General features: G+C 37.8%; 1 protein-coding gene across 2 annotated transcripts in view; it reads left to right on the plus strand.

The window, feature by feature from the left end:
• Positions 1-273: 273 nt before the first annotated feature.
• The window catches only part of wu:fi04e12 (Desmoplakin-B), a 36,610-nt gene continuing 17,055 nt past the window's right edge, over positions 274-19,828 (plus strand). The window contains exons 1-12 of one of the 2 annotated variants that reach the window (XM_051655557.1): positions 274-628; positions 4,774-4,864; positions 7,134-7,264; positions 9,278-9,434; positions 12,795-12,920; positions 13,111-13,188; positions 13,344-13,511; positions 14,689-14,793; positions 14,880-14,975; positions 16,730-16,855; positions 16,960-17,118; positions 17,836-17,990. In XM_051655557.1, the coding sequence (XP_051511517.1) occupies positions 429-628; positions 4,774-4,864; positions 7,134-7,264; positions 9,278-9,434; positions 12,795-12,920; positions 13,111-13,188; positions 13,344-13,511; positions 14,689-14,793; positions 14,880-14,975; positions 16,730-16,855; positions 16,960-17,118; positions 17,836-17,990 (1,592 nt within the window). In that variant the 5' untranslated portion in view covers positions 274-428. The remainder of the gene's footprint in view (positions 629-4,773; positions 4,865-7,133; positions 7,265-9,277; positions 9,435-12,794; positions 12,921-13,110; positions 13,189-13,343; positions 13,512-14,688; positions 14,794-14,879; positions 14,976-16,729; positions 16,856-16,959; positions 17,119-17,835; positions 17,991-19,828) is intronic. The other variant, XM_051655558.1, reaches the window with a different exon arrangement.

Here is a 19,828-nt window from a genome sequence, read left to right on the forward strand (position 1 = left end):
TTTTCATTCTATGCCTTTTACCTCTGTTTTTTACTCTGTATTTTTATTTTATTTTACACAGTTTGATTTCATAGTTAAAAGTACTTGTTTACTCCATTTGCACGATAGTTATTTTACAGTATTATATGTATTGCGCTACTTTTTTGTCACTGTAATAAAACGCACTGAATTGAAAATGCCTCAAGGGATGCAAGACGTAGTGTTGTGCCAAAAACATTTGGAGCTGATCGGTAGGCGTGGACTTCAGATCTCCAAAACGAGCGCTCTTCCTAGTTGAGTTTCACTCCAGTGCGTTCGCTCGGAGTCGCGGATATCCACGTCGTTACGCACGGATTCACCCGGACCTGCGTATCAGTTCTCGAGTTTGCTCGGTTTCCACGTCAGCCTTGCAAACTTTGCCATTTTATCTGGATAACTCGAGCGCAGTCATGAGTATGTACGGCTCGCAGCGCGGACTCAACATGACGGTTCGCCGCACCGGATCCCGGAGCGATGTGAACGCGCCCGCGTATCCGTATGCGCGCAACGAGGTGGTGGTGCAGCGGGGGAAGAATGAATACGTGCAGGAATTTGTGGAGACAGGACAAAGCCACAATTTCTCCAGACAGTCCATAAGCGCCGGTCAAGTGTGAGTATTCATCCTTGTTAGACGTCATGGTGTCCATGTTGCGCATTCAACATGTTCATACAATTAAGTCCAGATGAACAACGAATTAGTTTAAGATAGCCTATTTCACAACACCATTCACCTACAGAACAAGTGCACTTAGTAGTTTTGTTTACGAAAATGATGGCTGCCTGATTTAGGCCTCTTCATTTCAGCTCTAATGGCACTTTTAACTAAAGTTGAGAAATAAGGGTCATGCAGAACTGGGGACAGACAGAATAGGCGCTTAATGAAGTTTGAGCTTTTCTCTAAAATAAATTCTGTTTAGTGGTGTAGCCAGGTGTATTGTGCTCTGTGCATGTAACATAATCCCTGCTGATACTCAGTAGCGCCTTTGTTTTCCTTTCCACAAGAGTTGACAGTGTACTTTTGGTTCTTCAGGTATCATGCAAGGGTGAAAAACTCCCATGAACTCTCTGCAAATCTATTGAGAAATGATTTCACAATCTCATGTGAGAAGTTAATGCCTGCGTATCCAGGCGCTCTGCTTCTGTTCTTGAGTCATCTGGCAGCTACTGGCCATAAAAGTGAATTATTACTCTCTCTAGTGCATTCATTTGCATGTTCTTGATTCCAGTGAGACACATTTGCACATCTGAGATCATTTAGATCTATCTGCTTTCTGTTTATTTACTGTTGTAATTTTATGTGTGCTGCCGGTGCACCAAAACATTCATTCTGGTCCAACTTAATGTCACTAAGAAATTCTGTACTCAAGATCTTAAACCTTTCATACATGATTCAGATTAAAATAGTTCACATTAATAATGGCTCCAATATTATGTCATATTTCTCTGGTTGTCTTCTTATAATACACATTGTTTCTGAATGATTATTTTTCCACAGTTGTTTTGTTGCAGGTTCACAGTTTTCCAAATTTTTACTGTACACTTCTCGGCTGCAGTTGTAACTATTTAAGTCATTTTATTACTTTAAAATCACTTTATCGCTTGTTTAAAGAACACTAAACCTTTTAAAGGTATAATACAGTACTTTAATGAATATAAATTCATATAGATAAAAAAATAATCTGAAAACCAGTTGCTTTTAAATTAAATGCACCAGGTAAAGTAAAAGTTAAAATAAAAGTGCATTTGCTTTATATTGTTATACATTTTGCTCAGCTGGTGAATCGAGTGAATGTCATAATTGTCTTTGATTGTTGCTTAGTAAAATATCTGTAACTATAACCTGACAAAAGTTTGTCAGAAATAAAAAATAGCTGAAAATTTTTATTGAATCTGCAGAGCTCAATTCCGGCATTTTATACCTCTTTTTTTGTTTTGGGTACATTTCTTTAAAAATTAATCCACTACAAATTACTTTAAAAATTGCAGTTAAAAATTGTAATTAAATAACATTACATTTTTGCCTATGTAATTAGTAATCTAATTACTTTACCTTTAAGATACCGTCTGAAACTTTTCACAGAAAAGTTTGTTTTTTGCTCAGCGAGGTCTATATTTCCTCGCACACCCTTCAGCTGTCACAGAAATGCAAACAGACACAGGTTAACAATTCATATTTCAAATGTATTATACATAAATAATCTTAAGTAAATGAGTACCTTAATTGCAAGTCAGTAACTGTAATGTAATTATAAGAATTTAAAATGAAATGTATTACACTACTTTTGACCAAAAAGTAATTAGATTACAGTACAGTAACTAATTACTTTGTAATCAGATTACACCCAACACTGCCTTGGACAGTTTACTCAAGCACAGCTACTTGAGTACAAATAATTTACCACTTTAAATACCACTACAGTTAAAGCACATTTTTACTGTGTAGACAGCAGTATACTTGAGATTTATTTGAGACAACATCTGTAAGATCAGGTGCAAAAAGTTGAGATACGAGAATCATATTCTGTGGTGTTTGTGCACTGGAGATCTGCACCGGCTGGTTTTGCGTCTTTGCAGTCAGAGCTCGAGAGGTGGAATGCATTGCCGTAAATCAGCGAAGAAAAAGCTGTTAGTACTGTAACCACAATGAATCATCTGTTGTTCCAATAGATTTATTTTTACTGAAATTTGCAGCATCATGCCCTCGGATTGGGTCAAAGTGTAGCAGGGCTTTTTTATGGATGTCAAATGCACTGAAATATTTTCAATCAACATGAAATGCCTTTTGAAACCCATTTTACTTCTGTAATCTGATGTATTGTGATGAAGCAGGATATTCAACAGGATAAGTGCAGGGTGGGACTTGATTTTGTCCATTAGGACTTGATTGGATGGTGTAAAGCGTCTATAACGGGGTTGAAAATTAAGAGGGAAAAGGAAAGTCGTTTCCAAGGTGGAGCACGTTATATTTTGATGAGAGCTCACAAAGACAAACATGTTCTTCTTTAGAATTACATGCACTGATGCATCATGCACAATAACACCAGGAATGTGTATTAAGAAATTAAATGGGGTCACAATGATTTCACGATGTCTGTTACTCCCTAATGCACTTTATAGCAGGGGCGGACTGGCCATCGGGAGCACCGGCGTTTTCCCAGAGGGCCGCTGGGTAATGTGGGCCGGCCTGCTGCTGTGCAAGTACCGGCCCGTCCTACAGGCGATATAGGCGGCCGCCCTGGGCTCCAACATGCCCGTGCGGACCTCATAACAAGCAAAAATATAATAAACTCTGAAAAACAAGCCAATACAATAACTTGTATTTTGAAATAATGTAAGGGCTTTTATTTTGAAATTGCTTGAGTGCATCTACTCTGTACCTCATGTGGATTTTATTTTATATACAATTATTTGAGATGCATTATTTGACATACAAATCACAATAATGGTGACAACCAAAAACAACATATTAAGTATAAGATGAGCTCTGAATAATCACTAAATGACAAATAACTGCAAGTTACAACAACTACAATAACAGGAGCGTAAATAAAATTGGCAAACAGTAAAGCTATGAGCAGTATATAGTCATTTGCATAATTTATTCATCCCGCAGGGAGCTGAAACGCGGCTTGCTGAATAATGCTCACATCTGATAAAAATGCAGAAAATAAGTCATGAAAAATATTACTTTTTGGCTAATTGAGTCTTTGAAGCTTACTTTGTTTAGCGCTTGTCAAAGCATTGGGCTTTTCACTTTTTCTCAAGAATAATCTGGGGAATTAAAACACTGCAGATATAAAGACGCAAGAAACTCACATAGAGTGAAAATATGAGCAATTAATCTGCAAAATATCTGCAAAGATCTACTCTTTAAGAGGTATGTTTATTATTACTTTTACATATATTTATATTTGTTTATATTTATATATGTACATATTCTGGCCAACTTTGTTTTCACTGATATTTTAAAATAAATATTTACACATTATTATGGGTAACTGACATGAAATTTTAAACATTGTCATCAGTGTCCTGCTGTGTGACACTTTCTTCATCTAACTATTTTAAACAACATTTTATGATCTTGTATAGCTATATATACATGTATAATATATGATTATTATACTTGTTTTTTCCATAACCTCAAATTAACTAAGACAATAGTTTATTTGCACTTCTATTTGCAAGATCTTTAAAAACTTTGAAGAAATGCTGACTTGTCACAGTTCCTAAAATACACACGTTCCCTTGTAATTTCATGTACATTTTAACCTAACATCTGTATGTTGGGAAAAAAGTTTTCAGACATGCTAACTGTCTGATCTATAAAGTGCTTATTTTTAGTGTTTCCTCTAAAAAAAAATCCACTCATCACATTTACGGTGGTTTTATATGTTTTAAAGTTATGACAATTTTTGCACTGGTGGAAAATGAAATCATTGAGACGGTGTGTTATTGTGTGGTTTGTTGTGGGCCGGGTTTGCTGGACCGCTCTGGGCCATAAAGTCCACGCCCACTTTTTAGTCCCAGTCCGCCCCTGCTTTATAGTGTTCGGTCGAGCCATAATCCCTTTTATAAAAGTGCATATTACTTGGGAATACTAGTAATCCCATACATGTTTCCATAAAAGTTGTATGCAAATTGACAAAATGATCTTGATTCAGGGTTCTAATATCAGGTTGAACTGATATAATCACATGATCTTGTTGTCTATCAGAAGACATCGCTGACTCTATGAACAACTCTTCTCACTAGATCCAACATGAGTTCCATGCAACAGCAGGTATCATTGCTACAGAGCCGGTGTCAAGAGTTCCTGGAGAAGACAGCATATATTTTACAGAATGTGAGTGTGATGCATGCATATTTAATTTTGACTGCATAGTCTGGATTTAGTGCAGTGTGAAAGGCCAGTGGTAGCGTTCACACGGTCCTAAATGTTGGGTAGAATTCATGAGAATTTTACTTCGAGCGCAACAGGAATGTGAGTCTGTTTGCATTGCACACAAACATGGACACACACACACACACACAAATGTAATTAAAATTTCTCAGATAATAAAATGCTTGTGTTCCTCACCACTTAAGAAAAAACAAATGTGAGACTAAACGTGTTTACTGCATGCCCAGAAACTTTTCACACACTGCATGATGCCAAAATCGAGTTATAAGGAGTCTGCTAGTGTGATGCCAGCTTTACACTTTAAAATAGCAAGTACTTGGCAAAATAGCAATTGCTATGCAATTATCAGGCATCAGGATGCGTGGGTTTCTATCAGTCTGTCTGGAAATTAAAACCAAAGTGTGCCATTTTTTGCATGTTTTTATACTTATAACCCAACTTAACATTCAGAGTCAACTGTACTGTAAGTAAGCCATTAAAGGTTGATTTCCAAACGTCAAAACATTCTTCTGTTTGAGTGTCTCGAACTGCCCGAAACAGCAACATTGACTCAACCAATGGCGTGAGTTTGGGGCGGGACCATTTGTTTGGTCGACCGATTGCAGACGGGTAGTGCTCAGTAAACATGTTTGCAAACGTCGATATTTTTTGCATTGGTGCAGAAAAAGCGTTGTCGCTACAGAGGGGCTTCTGGGGTCTGTGCCCCCTCACTTCGACCACACGTGTTTTCTGTTCAATACCCACGATGTGCAACTCCATAAGCACTTGCGGATGGCCGTGCATTCTAGTGTTCAGCGTTCTTTAGAGCGGCGTCATGTGCATTGACGCTCTATATTTGGGCAGATTGACAGAGGTCACTACATTTGCCACATTTTGCAAAATAAAATTGCATCCGATCACTGAAAGTTATTCTGTTTTGTTTGAGCCAGTGACTCACATGTAACTTTTTGATTGTGTCAGTGAAATAATCAGCACGCATCAGTTTTCGGAGGACAGAAATTCTAACTACAAAGTCTGCACACATTTTCCGTTAATTTCGTCAGTGTTGTCTGTACATCCGCCTATCGAGACTGTGGCACCGTTAATTGAATGATCATCATTTTATTGCTTACAGGCATATGATTGAGGTATCATTGAGTTAAGATTTCTTGCACTTAAGCGGCACATAAAAACAAACTAATCTGTGGTTGGTTACTTACGGTAACATTATCAATCAGACCAACGTAGTCTAAAGGCTACTCGTAATTATTCATCCAAAATGGCGAAATCGTTAGCTATTGAACGACTTCATTTTTATTCTGGAGTATCTGTTTACACTAAATGCAAATAGCCTATCTGGTTGGCAAAGGCAATTTACACTAACTCCGCCCACCATTGCTGAGACCAAGCTGAAGACAGCCACGAAAAATTTCTTAGGGGTCAACTGCTGGTCAAATGATAGCGGGCATATCTGAATTTTAGGTAGAGAGAGACATGGAACAGGTTAATGTTTAGTGGGTTAATAGATCTGAGAATGGAGTGATTATTTGCACTCCAATAGTCTGGTGGAAACACACAAGTTTATGAGAAATTGCACCCTCATGTGCCACCGTAGTAGCTCAGAGTGATACAACGCTGTGAAAATTCACTTTCACACAAATCACGACTACAAGGTCTGACTTTTGACTGTATAAACACTTATTTTTCGCTCTATAACTCACACACTGTTATGTTATGTTAGCGAAGCACTTTTACTATAATGCATCATTTAAAAACGATACATTTTAACGCTTGTATTGCAGACTCACCTACATATACACACTTATTCCAATGTGATTAGCTTCCACGGCTCACCTGATAAAGTGTTAGACTTTGGACTCGAAAGACCGCGGTTCGAGCTCAGCCAAAACACGCATTTGCTTTTACGACACTTTCGGTTAGGTTTAGGTTAAAGTTTTAGTTTAGGGAAGTGCTTTTCACATATTAAAACCTTTATCTAATATGCACATTAAAATCCTTGTCTGATTACGACACCATTTCACTCGCTTGTGGCGCACCCCGCTGGACATTTCACTGGCAAACTGTAGCGAAACGTATAATTCTTTGATTCAAACCTTCGCGCAAACAAGGCCTAAGGTGGGCCTGCACTGACATGAGCAAATGTTTGGATATACTGGTCCTGTGTTTATCTGACTGGCAATTTCCATTGTTCTGTGTGTGTGTGTTTCTGTAGGGGAATGATCAGCGTGCTTTCGCTGAAGCTGAAAACAGTCTGGCATTTGCTGCTGATATCAACGAGCAGCTCAGAAGTTTTGCATTTGACCTCGGTCAACAGAACATGCCATCTGAAAAAATCATGCGGAGGTGAGACTCACACACATGTGCAGGAGTTTTCTGACTTGTTACACACACACTTGTTTTTATGCAATGATTGGAACTACCCACTGACTTCTATTGTTATTAAATTAAGGCAATTAATTTGCACAGAAGCACTGAAGATAGTCCGTATGCACAGAAACGTTTGCTTTATTTTTCTTTTCTTTGTTGTGCACATATTCACTTATTTGCTGTTCTGTTTTGTACACTGTCCTTGGACTTCAAGCATCATTCTTTTTTTAATCTAAAGTGGTTTGAAGTGTGGATTCTATTTCATTTTTTGAATTAATTTACACACAAATGCAAAATCAAGTATGTTCAATGTGAGTGCATGCTTACAATGCATTGTCCAAGCATTTGTGTTTTTTTTTGTGTAATTGTCTATATAATTTTTCTCTGGCCTGAATGTCTTGTCAAGGCATACTTTTTACTGTAACGAGCAAAATTATCATATGTAACTCCTCTAAGAGCTTTCAAGCGACATCCATCAAACTTGGCACGTACCTTTAGACTGTTCTGACTCACATTGGTATGACTTTTCTAATTTATTGGAATAACGGTTTTCACACTGCGGACCATCAAATATCCCAAAAATCCCATAGAATTACTACTTATTTTCTCTCTCTCTTACATCAAACTGTTTAAGGGTCAATGACATGACAGGTATTTATTTGTCCTGATCTATGAAGTTATTAAAAAATACATTAAATAATGTCATTTTTTGTAAATGCAATATACACAAAACTCGAAGACACCATTACTATGATGAACATTTTTAAAATTTCTGAGTTCAAAGTGATTTTATAATTTTTTTGATGCAGCTTAAAGTCAAAAGTGTCTAAGTGGTGTAACTGTCCAGAGTCCAGACACTGTCCAAAACAAAATAACAACACCTTTTTATGAAAAGGTCAGTTTTGTTCATGTCTAATGGAGAAGCCTGTATTTATAATGCATTATAAGGGTGATATTAATGCATTATAATGCATGCATAATGCCTTATAACATACCTTATAATATGTTGTATTGTCTCATAAATAATTGTAACAACAGTTATAATATCATATAGTACTTACCTATTTGTGGTTATAACTTTTAAGATTTCAATGCATTATAACACACGATGAAACCTCTATTTATAATGCATTATAAGGGTGTTCTTAACACATTATACTGCATGCATAATGCCTTATAACATACCTTATAATATGTTGTATGTCTCATAAATAATTGTAACAACAGTTATAATATCATATAGTACTTTCCTATTTGTGGTTATAACTTTTAAGATTACGATGTATTAAAACACACGATGAAACCTCTATTTATAATGCATAATAAAGGTGTTCTTAACACATTATACTGCATGCATAATGCCTTATAACATACCTTATAATATGTTGTATGTCTCATAAATAATTGTAACAACAGTTATAATATCATATAGTACTTACCTATTTGTGGTTATATCTTTTAAGATTTCAATGCATTATAACACACGATGAAACCTCTATTTATAATGCATTATAAGGGTGTTCTTAACACATTATACTGCATGCATAATGCCTTATACCCTGTAATATGTGTATTTTCTCATAAATAATTGCTAGAAATAGTTTTCAAAAATTTATGAAACAAGCATGGACAGAAATATTACATTTCTACAAACTTGATACATGTGTTTAAAACCGTATTTCTACTTTTTATCACCTCGGACAACCTTATTTGTTAATGACCCATAATTGTGTTATGATATCCTGTGCATCATCTACAGCTACTTTTGTGTTTAATTTCATATGTAACATTTATTTAGTATAAAGGTAAGGTAAAAAAAAAAGAAAAGAAAAAAAGTTCCTTACAATGCATTCAAGTTTGCGAATGTTGCCCCTTAATAAAAAGGTCAATTTCTGACACTAGTAGATTGTGTCTGTATCTTCAGTGTGCGCGTCTAGGCATACTTCCACCATAACATGATATTCTCTTGCTCTCTCTGTGTGTTTGCAGTGTGAATATATTTACTGATCAGATCAGAGATCTCAGCATTGCTCTAAACAGCCCTCCTCAACAGAAATGGACCAGCAGATCCATCAGACGCAGCGTGAGCCGAGAGGAACCCAACAGATACTTCACTGAGGCCATGGGCTGGATCGCACATCAGAAGGTACACAGCATTTCACCAGCAACATCGGCGAGCTTATGAACGTGTCGTATAGCCTAACTGAGGCACGACGTGGCAAGTTCCTGGAGCATATTTGAGGTTTAGGGGAATGTTTCACCCAGTCATGGTAAATGCAGTACGAGTATGTGTTGTTTAAAGACTTAATAACCTGTATTTCCACCTTTAGAAGTGCGCGGCTGTGCACGCACACAGTTTAGAGAGAACATTAGGACTTATTTTGTTGAGCTCCAGTTGCTATATTCCAAATCTTCTGAAGCCATGTGACAGCTTTGCGTGAGAAAAAGGCAGATAGTTAAGTTGTTATTCACTGAAAATCTTCACTGCTGCAGCTCTCAATTTAAATATGGCGGCATTAAGGCCTGTTCACACCAAGTCAGTTTTTTTCGGTGCGATTGTTCATTCTGAACAAGCTTTTTAACGGGAACAATGGATTCCGACAGCCTGATCTCATGAAATTTACGTAAGCATTGCAACATTTTGGCAAAACTGAAATTATGTGCTTCATTACACGTTTGGCTGCAGTTTTAAAGTGAAATGTCCAGCGGGGGGCGCCAAAACCAAGCGACATGAGGTTGGTTTTTAAGGTGAATTTTTAGATGGAGGTTTTAATAAGTAAACTTTCACTTTCATGCGTCTTTGGCTGGACTCGAAGTGTGGTTGTCGAGTCCAAAGTCCAACGCTATATCAGGTAAGCTACTGCGCAAGCTAATAATATAGGAATAAGTGTGTATGTGTAGGTGTGCCTGTAATATAATCATGCATTAAAGTAAAAACGTTTTGATATCATAACATAGTGGGGAGTGGGTAATAGAGTGAAAAATAAGTTTTTATAAAGTCATAATCAGCAACTGTCCTTGTGATTTGTGTGAAAGTGAATAAAATGCGCAGTTGTTGTAGCGCCTCTAGTGTTCATTACACCAGGAAACTGCAACGAAATGTAGAAAGTGGCACGTAAAAGTCAGTTTGCAAAAATGTATATAGAGTAACGCTCATTCTATGGGACCAGGTTGAATTCCGATGGCGCTATTCAGAATGAGTCTGACAAATTGTCTGCCGACAATCTGAAGGGATATTCCAGGTTCAAAACAAGCAGCATTTGTGTCATAATGTTGATTACCACAAATATTAATTTCGACTCGTCCCACCTTTTCTTTAAATAAGCAAAAATCTGTGTTCCATTGAGGCACTTACAATGGAAGTCAATGGGGCCAATATTTTGAGTCAAAACTCATGTATTATTTGAGCTGTAAAGTTGTTTAAATCGTCATTTTTACAGTCGTATTATGGTTTGCAGAGGTATGTTGCCATGGCAAGTAAGTGATTTTATAATGGTTTGAAAAACAATGCCCCTAAAATCAAACCCAGTGGGCAAATATTGCCCCTTAATGTATAAAGTTACTTTTTGACACTTATGCCAAAATTCGCATTTTGGATGCACTAACCTTTTAGTTTTGTGGCATTTTGAATCTATAAAATTTCACTGTGGGCATGGCTACCCAGCACAACAAAAACCCACGAAATATCTTGTTTGTTAGGATAAAAACTCAGTTTGTTATTTGGGATGAACAGGCTGAGAGAAAACGAAAGAAAAACGGTGACCAAAGACCAAACGAAAGGAATCCCGGCAAGCATACAACAGAGATTAGACTGTGGCGTCCTGCCAAAATCACTTTAAGTCCTTCACAGTAAAACCTCAGCTGACAGTAAATCAGATTCAACACGCCCCTGAAACACTGTTTGCCCAACTCAAACTACAGACCGTCCATTACTGAGATGTTCTGCTCTCTGTCTCGCTCTGTTTTCACAAACACAAAAGTCGCAAAACCCCAGAATTCCTCAAACTCTCACAGAGGTCAATAACATTATGCTCACAGCAGAGAGGTCAGAGGTCACACACACACACACACACACACACAAACTCACTCACTCACACACACACACACACCTCCTGTCAGTGAGGTCACAGAGTTAATGAACAACAGAGAAGAACTGAGAGAAGATATGAGAACCCAAACGGTGTGAGATATTTCACCCTTGTCTGTCTCACTCTAGCGACAGTTTCCTGTGCACCACCAAACAACCTTCAGTGGGGGTTTTAAAAGGATAGTTCAGCCAAAATAAAATTCTGTTATGTTTTTTCAGCCTCATGTTACTTCAAACCCGTTTGACTTACGTGCATAGGCATATTCATACTTGGCATGGGTTTGGGTTCAACTATGTCAAACTTGACACAAAGTGTCTTCACATGGCATATTTGAATATACACGCAAATGCAAATGAGTTGCCGAAGACTATTGTGTATCATGTCACCAGTTCAGTTGTTGCAGGACAAGTTTCACTATGCATAGGCGCGAATGAGATTTGAGAGTTTTTAGTTTTTTTTAGTTTTCATATTTGGGTGAACTACTAATTTATTGTAAATGTTAGGGTTAGATTAACATTTCTGTATATTTAGTAGCCTGTTACCTATATCTATGACTGTCGATGTCACGTATGAAACTGCTGTCGTGCATGTTGCTTTACCAAAGTTGGGCGGATTACTTTAAGAAAGTATTCTGGAGGGGGCCTGGGTAGCTCAGCGAATAAAGACGCTGACTACCACCCCTGGAGTTGCGAGTTTGAATCCAGGGCATGCTGAGTGACTCCAGCCAGGTCTCCTAAGCAACCAAATTGGCCCGGTTGCTAGGGAGGGTAGAGTCACATGGGGTAACCTCCTCGTGGTCGTTATAATGTGGTTCTCGCTCTCGGTGGGGTGAGTTGTGCGTGGATGCCGCGGAGAATAGCGTGAAGCCTCCACACATGCTATGTCTCCGCGGTAACGCGCTCAACAAGCCACGTGATAACATGCGCGGACTGACGGTCTCAGACGCGGAGGCAACTGAGATTCGTCCTCCGCCACCCGGATTGAGCCAAGTCACTACGCCACCACGAGGACTTAGAGCGCATTGGGAATTGGGCATAACAAATTGGGGAGAAATGACTTATCTGTTCAAATGTGTTTGTACAGCAGCAAAGCAGCATCTACTCATCTGTCAATCAGCTGATATGCTAAAACAAGAGTTTGCCGATTACGTGTGGTTTTAAAAGGAAATAACCGTGCGATCAGAAAATGTGAAAAAATGTACCACATTTACAAAAGTAACTGAGAATTCAGCTCTGCGCTTAGATAATGCAGGTGTAATTGGGACTTGGAGAAATGATGCAACATATATGTTTTTAGCACTTTTTCTTATTTTGCTTTTTTGCACTTTATTATCATGCAGTAACAGACCGACATAACGATCATGAATGTCTACACTGTATTTTTTTTAACAATGCTCTGTCAAATGTGTGTGTGTGCAGCGATTGATTGAGATGTCGTCATGGGGAGAAGACATGTCGGCCATTGAGCAGCAGATAGCCAATCACATCACCTTTCAAGGCTCTCTCCAGGGGAGTGTGGAGGTTGATAGAGCTCGAGCAGAACTGGTGAGTGAATCGCATCAGTAATCATACAAAATTTCAGTGCTTTCAAATGCACTCAGACAAGGGCGTTGATTGGGCGGGTTTGCAGCGTGAAGCACTTACATGTTTCCATTGATCATGGTATAAATAACTGGGGGGAGGTTGTACTCCCATCTCCCCCGTGCTCATATATGAATTCATCTTCTTACTCTAGATGCGACCCAAAGATCAAAACGCAGACATAAACAAATCCCATCTGAACAAACTGGAACAAGAATGGGACAATCTGCAGGTAAGAACAGTTCAAATGAACGTAATCCAAACGTAAAAAAATATCCAGCTAAACAGTACTTTTGCAATGCTTTAAAACTATGGAAGCTGCATATCGCAGTGTGTGAGTAAAAACAAGCTCTGAAGCTGAAGGCTTCGTGATTTGCTTCTCTTCAGAAAATGTCGTACCAGAGAGGCAATCAGCTGCAGGAACTGAGGAACATCATAGAGGAGATATCCAATCAGATCATGTGGGTGAACGACAGAGAGGAAGAGGAGCTGATGTTCGACTGGGGCGATAAAAACATAGATGTCTACATCCCGAAAAAAGAGGAGAGCTTTTCCGTAAGACCAAACTCAGACTCATACAAACTGCCTCACAGTTGAAGTAAATATTTCAGGTTATTTTTAACCTGATGTCTATGTGCCGTGTCCAATGCATGTCAACGTTAACCACAGAAAATCATTTTGACTATAAACGAACAGGAAACGTTTTTACAGTGATGCACTTCCAATTAAAGTCTATGCTGCAAGTGTTCCAGAGGGTTTAAAAGCAGAAAGGTGAAGCTTGTTTTTTAGTTAAAGTGCTTCTATGAATTCTTCAGTAAAAAAGTTTTTTTGAGGTGCATGAACTTCTGAGTTTGCTTCGTGTAAACAGTGTCTCAGAATGAAATACAAGCTAAGTACTTACTGAATCCTGCGCAGTATAATTTTTTTTTTTATTCCTCTGCGTTGCCCGCGAAATGTTCTAACATGTATTATGTTACAGTGGCTCAATGGTTAGCACTGTCGCCTTACAGCAAGAAGGTCCTGGGATTGAGTCCCGGCTCAACTTGACCTTTCTGTGTGGAGTTTGCATGTTCTCCCCATGTTTGCATGGGTTTCCTCCAGGTGCTTCAGTTTCCAAGTCCAAAATCATGCTGGTTAAGTGAATTGGAGGCTCTGAAATTGCCCTGTAGGTGTGAGTGAGAATCCCTCAGCCACTGGGGGTCAGGAAGGGCATCTGGCATAAAACCTGTGCCAAGTCAAAAATACAGAGCACGGGTGGTCTGCTGTGGCAACCCCTAACAGGAGCAGCCGAATAAAGAAGCAGAAGAAGTTATTTTGATTAAATAATCAGGTGTGAAGTCTGAAGTGAAGGCATGCAAAGAAAAATGCGACTATACTGAAATATGCACCGTCAGCACATACACCTTATCTTGTGAATGATAAGAAACCTTATTTCTCATTAAACCACATCTGGTGAAATATATAGGATATAACTATTGAATTTGGTTAATACTTAATATAAAGCAACGTAACATGGCCAAATCTCTGTCATTTCAAAATAAGAGTCCCTGGTATGTTTTGGGCTTGTTTATTGTTTAAAGTCTAGTTTAAATCAGCCTTTCCCACCACCTTATTTATCGCTATCGCAAAACTCACAATCGGTCGACCTCTAATTGGTCGATTCCATTGCAGTGAATCCAGCACAAATAAAGATACACTAAAACTGAACTGAGTGTTTATATTTGTCATTTAGAAACTGATGAGTGAACTGGAGCTGAAGGAAATTGATCTGAATGTTCTTAAAGTGAAGGTGGACACTCTGCTGAAGAACAAACACCCTGCGTCTGATAAGATCCAGGTAAATGTGTTTCTGATCCACTTGTGTTGCGTTTACCCGTTCTGTTGTGTTACTGACTCTGAGAGCTGATGTGTGTTTTTTCAAAGGCGTATATGGAGACGCTACAGACGCAGTGGAGCTGGCTTCTACAGATCACCAAATGCATTAACGTCCATCTGAAGGAAAATGCACGATACAGCCAGGTAACACACACACACACACACACACACAGATACACATTCACACACTTATAGACACGAGGGTTGTGCATTTGGTCACTTTACCTCTCAAACAGTTTATGGATAAATTAGTCAAGTTTTTGCAATGGTGCAATGTTTTTTGTGCTGGATCAAGTTCTATTTTCACTTTCTTTATTTTATGATGGAGCAAGTTCTATCTTGTTTGCATTGGTGTAAGTTTAATTAGTTTGACAAAACGGGTTGTACATTTTCTGCCGTGCTTTATTTTTTTTCATCAAAATATTGTAACGCTTGGTACTTTTCCTTGCTATTATCGCTTTTGGCTTACTCAGTGTGGGTCTTTGTAAAGCTGCTTTGGAACCATATGTACTGTAATACAAATGACAAAAATAAAAATAAAGATGCTCCGTCTGTTTCCCTCGTGAGTTCCCTCAGTGTGTTTTGGAACTGAGTGAGTTCTGTCAACGCCTTGTTGTGTTTTGTTGTTGTTTTTTTGCAGTTATGTGAGTTCTGTCTGCACTTTTTGTGTTATTTTGAAGCGAGTTCTGTGCATAAGTTCTATCGAGGATTATTTGCTGTATTTTTTTATTTAATTAAAAAAAATTAGTTCTGTCTGCACTTTTTGTGATAGAAAGAGTTGCATTTTTTATTTTTTATTATTGAGTGAGTTATGTGCAGGCTTTTTTTTTTCTACGTGTTTTGGATTTTTTTTTTCTTTTTTTTGTTGCTATAATGCGAGTTCTGCATGCACTTTTTTAAAGGTAGTTCTGTACATTTTTTAGAATTTATTACGTTTTGTCTACACTTCTTTTTAATGATGCGAGTTTTGTATTACCTTTTTGTGATTGAGTGAGTTACAGTTGCGTTTTCTTTTTTTTTAATTTAGTGATTTTTTTTTTTTTTTTTTACAATTACTTTAGTCCTGTCTACGCTTCTTGTATATCTGCATGAGTTTCAGGGGTATAACTAGAGGGTGGGCAGGGTGGGCAGCTGCCCTAGGCCCCGGGGTGAGAGGGGCCCTGCAACGGTTGACCAGAAGAAACCATAAAAATGGCCGCGGACCCGAGGGGTGATGAAAAATGACCAAGGCCCCCCAAGGAGGGGGCCAGACAGTTTCTTTGCACTGGGGCCCACAAGATCCAAGTTACACCATTGATTAGTTTGTTTTTTTGTTTTGTTTTTGTAATCGATTGAGTTCTGTGCGCACTTTTTTTGTTGCATTCTGCGAGTTCCGTCTGCGTTTTTTGGAATTGAGTGAGTTTTATATATATATATATATATATATATATATATATATATTGTTTTATTTATTGTTACTTTTTGTGATGGAACGAGTTACATCTGTGTTTTATTTTAGGGACTGAGTTAGCTAAGTGAGTTTATTTTATTTTTATTTATTTTTTTAGTTCTGTTTGCACTATTTGCGATGGAACGGTTCCATTTGTGTTCTCTTTTTTCTCTTTTTTTTTAAATTTTTTTTTACGTAAAGTTAATTCTATCATGATTTTTTAAAATACTGTGCCAAGTTTAAAATAGTTCAACTTTTAAAAACGAGTCTCAAGACATTCCATTCCATCAGTTGGGCTCCGTCGAGCTGTTCATGAACACACAAAATTAAATTTACGCAGTTGTTGTGCTTTCATGATCACATATTTGTTGTTGCCCATCGCGAGACATACGACTGCATTCGTGGTTATTCTTGTTTACATTTATACAAGTTGGAAATGTTAATGTTAACCATGCATTTTTTTCTGTAGTTCTTCAAGGAGACGACTGACATGAACAGCAAACTCAAGAATGAGCACGACAACATCCGCAAGAACTTTTCCTGCGATAAGTCGACACCGCTGCACAGCTTACTAGAACTTTTACAGGGTCTGGAGGTAACACATATTCAAACCTTTATTTACCAAGATTCCCAAGTATGAGTGTTAACAGAGAGATGGATGCAGGTGTTTTTAACCTGTGATGTGTGTGTGCTTAACAGAGAGAGCGTGAGCGTTTGACAGAGCAGAGGGAGATGGTCCAACAGCTGGTGATAAAATCCAAAAACATTATCAGACTGAAGCTGAGAAACCCCGAGGAGAAAATCACCAGCCAATCACATGTGCTTGTGCGCGCGCTGTGTGACTTCAGACAAGACGAGGTGACATATCAGCAAACATACATACTTTTAAAACACACATACATGCCTACATGAACTTGCGATGGTTCATTTTCCACTGAGGTGAAAGTAATTTGAAAGCGTGACAGGTGTTTTCTTGATTTGAATCACGCACAGTAAAAAAAATTAAAAATTTCATTATAATAATAAAAAGAATATTTTTGTCTTGTTTTCCTGTAAAAATGTCTTAACATTAATAATAATAATAAAAAAAATAAAAAAAAATAAACCAAAATTAAATTAGAAATATATTCTTATTTTCAGGGAAATGCAACACAATTTATCGACGTTAATGCTTAAAAAAATACAAATAAATTTTCCAATTTTAAAGTGAAAGCTAGTGTATTTTTCATACCCCATTGACAAATAGTTCTCTTTTTTTTGCAGGGCATTAGTGAGGATCGTATTGCATAATTCTTATGATAAAGTTTCAGCTCATAGTTCATATAAGTGGAAATTATTTGTAAAACTATTAAACTATTAAACATACTGAAATCTATGAATGGTTTTATGGTTTTCTCAACGATTTATGCAGAAGTGATGCTTGTGTTTCACGAATGAGGATTAATGTCTGTGAAAAACATCCTGGAATTAAATCCTGCTCCCTCCTAACATTCCCAACAAAAGTCAGAAAATCTCAGGATATGAAAATCAAGATCTGTTTCGTCACTGTGTATCTTGTGTGTTGTCTGTGTGTAGAGGGTGATCCGTAAGGGAGATGAAGGGATTCTGAAGGACAACACTGAACGGACCACATGGCAGGTGACGGGACCTGGAGGAATGGACATGCAGGTGCCTTCAGTCTGTCTGCTGTTGCCGCCACCAAATCCACTCGCCATCAGCCTGGCACAAAAGTAATTTTTTATGTATATATATTTTTTTCCATATGATTCTAGGGGTTGATTTTTATTAAAACTTTTTTTTTCTGTCATTAAAACTGAATTGGAAACTTTTTATCTGGCATTCATATTTCATTTTCATGTCTTTTATAAACAGATTTGGCTGTTTAAACCTTGTCCCAGACCCAGACGCTTAATATTAAACTATCAAATTCCATTATAAAAATAAAAATAATTATTACATGTTTAAAACAACGATCATCTAAACAAACTGTGAAAATTATTTCTATCAACTGATCAAAAATTACGACTGTCTACCACCCCTGGAGTCACGAGATCAAATCCAGGGTGACTCCAGCCAGGTCTCCTAAGCAACCAAATTGGCCCGGTTGCTAGGGAGGGTAGAGTCACATGGGGTAACCTCCTCGTGGTCGCTATAATGTGGTTCTCGCTCTCGGTGGGGTGCGTGGTGAGTTGTGCGTGGATGCTGCGGAGAATAGCGTGAAGCCTCCACACACACTACGTCCCCGCGGTAACGCGCCCAACAAGTCACGTGATAAGATGCACGGATTGACGGTCTCAGACACGGAGGCAACTGAGATTCCTCCTCCACCACCCGGATTGAGGCGAGTCACTACGCCACCACGAGGGCTTGGAGCGCATTGGGAATTGGGCGTTCCAAATTGAGGAGAAAATATTATTTAACCCTCCTATTGCGTTCGGGTCATTTTTGACCCGGGAGAGGTAGATAATAATTTTTAAACACCACATAGTTTTTAATACGGAAACCAAACTTTGTGACTTTGTCAAGACTATCAAAATACACATAATAATTTGTTTTGTTTTTTCAGATTTTTTAATAAACTTGTTTAAGAGATATAACCATTACTACTTTTGTGTTCACGGGTCGATTTTGACCTGGGCATCAACAGTGGCTTTACACATAACATTATTTAGATTTGTTTGTACATTTATGAATTAGATTGTTTCTTATAAACACTTCACTTACATATAGCATCTTTCCCATACTCTCTCACACACACACTGGGACTGCATCTTGTTTACAAACACACACACACACACACAAATTCCTGTACAAAACAGACATGACAGATGTAACACATAACTAATGAACTAAATCAAAGGTACTGCTGTCTAAAGAGGGTGTGGCGAGAGCAAAAGTTCATGCACACATTAGTCTAAATAGGGCTTGAAAGAGGAAATTGTCCACATTTTACTCTGCAGCCATCTGATGATAAACCAGCTTCATAACATTCGGCAGTTCATGAGATTAAATAGAATAGATTTTGTTTAAAACATAGTAAAGACGTATTAATGTTGCATGCTTGAGTTATACAGTTTTTTTATGTTGTTTAGTTGAAAAATAATACATTGGCTCAATAAGTTTTAACTTTAACATTCAAATTACTATTAATTGTCACATTTGATGTTAATATAAATCTACAGTTGAAGTCAGAAGTTTACATACACTTATGTTGAAGTCATTAAAACTCATTTTTTAACCACTCCACAGATTTAATATTAGCAAACCATAGTTTTGGCAAGTCGTTTAGGACATCTACTTTGTGCATGACACAAGTAATTTTTTCCAACAATTGTTTACAGACAGATTGTTTCATTTTTAATCGACTATATCACAATTCCAGTGGGTCAGAAGTTTACATACACTAAGTTAACTGTGCCTTTAAGCAACTTGGAAAATTCCAGAAAATTATGTCAAGCCTTTAGGCAATTAGCCAATTAGCTTCTGATAGGAGGTGTACTGAATTGGAGGTGTACCTGTGGATGTATTTTAAGGCCTACCTTCAAACTCAGTGCCTCTTTGCTTGACA

This window comes from Myxocyprinus asiaticus, chromosome 25 (assembly GCF_019703515.2).
Source record: "Myxocyprinus asiaticus isolate MX2 ecotype Aquarium Trade chromosome 25, UBuf_Myxa_2, whole genome shotgun sequence".
Taxonomy (NCBI): Eukaryota; Metazoa; Chordata; class Actinopteri; order Cypriniformes; family Catostomidae; genus Myxocyprinus; species Myxocyprinus asiaticus.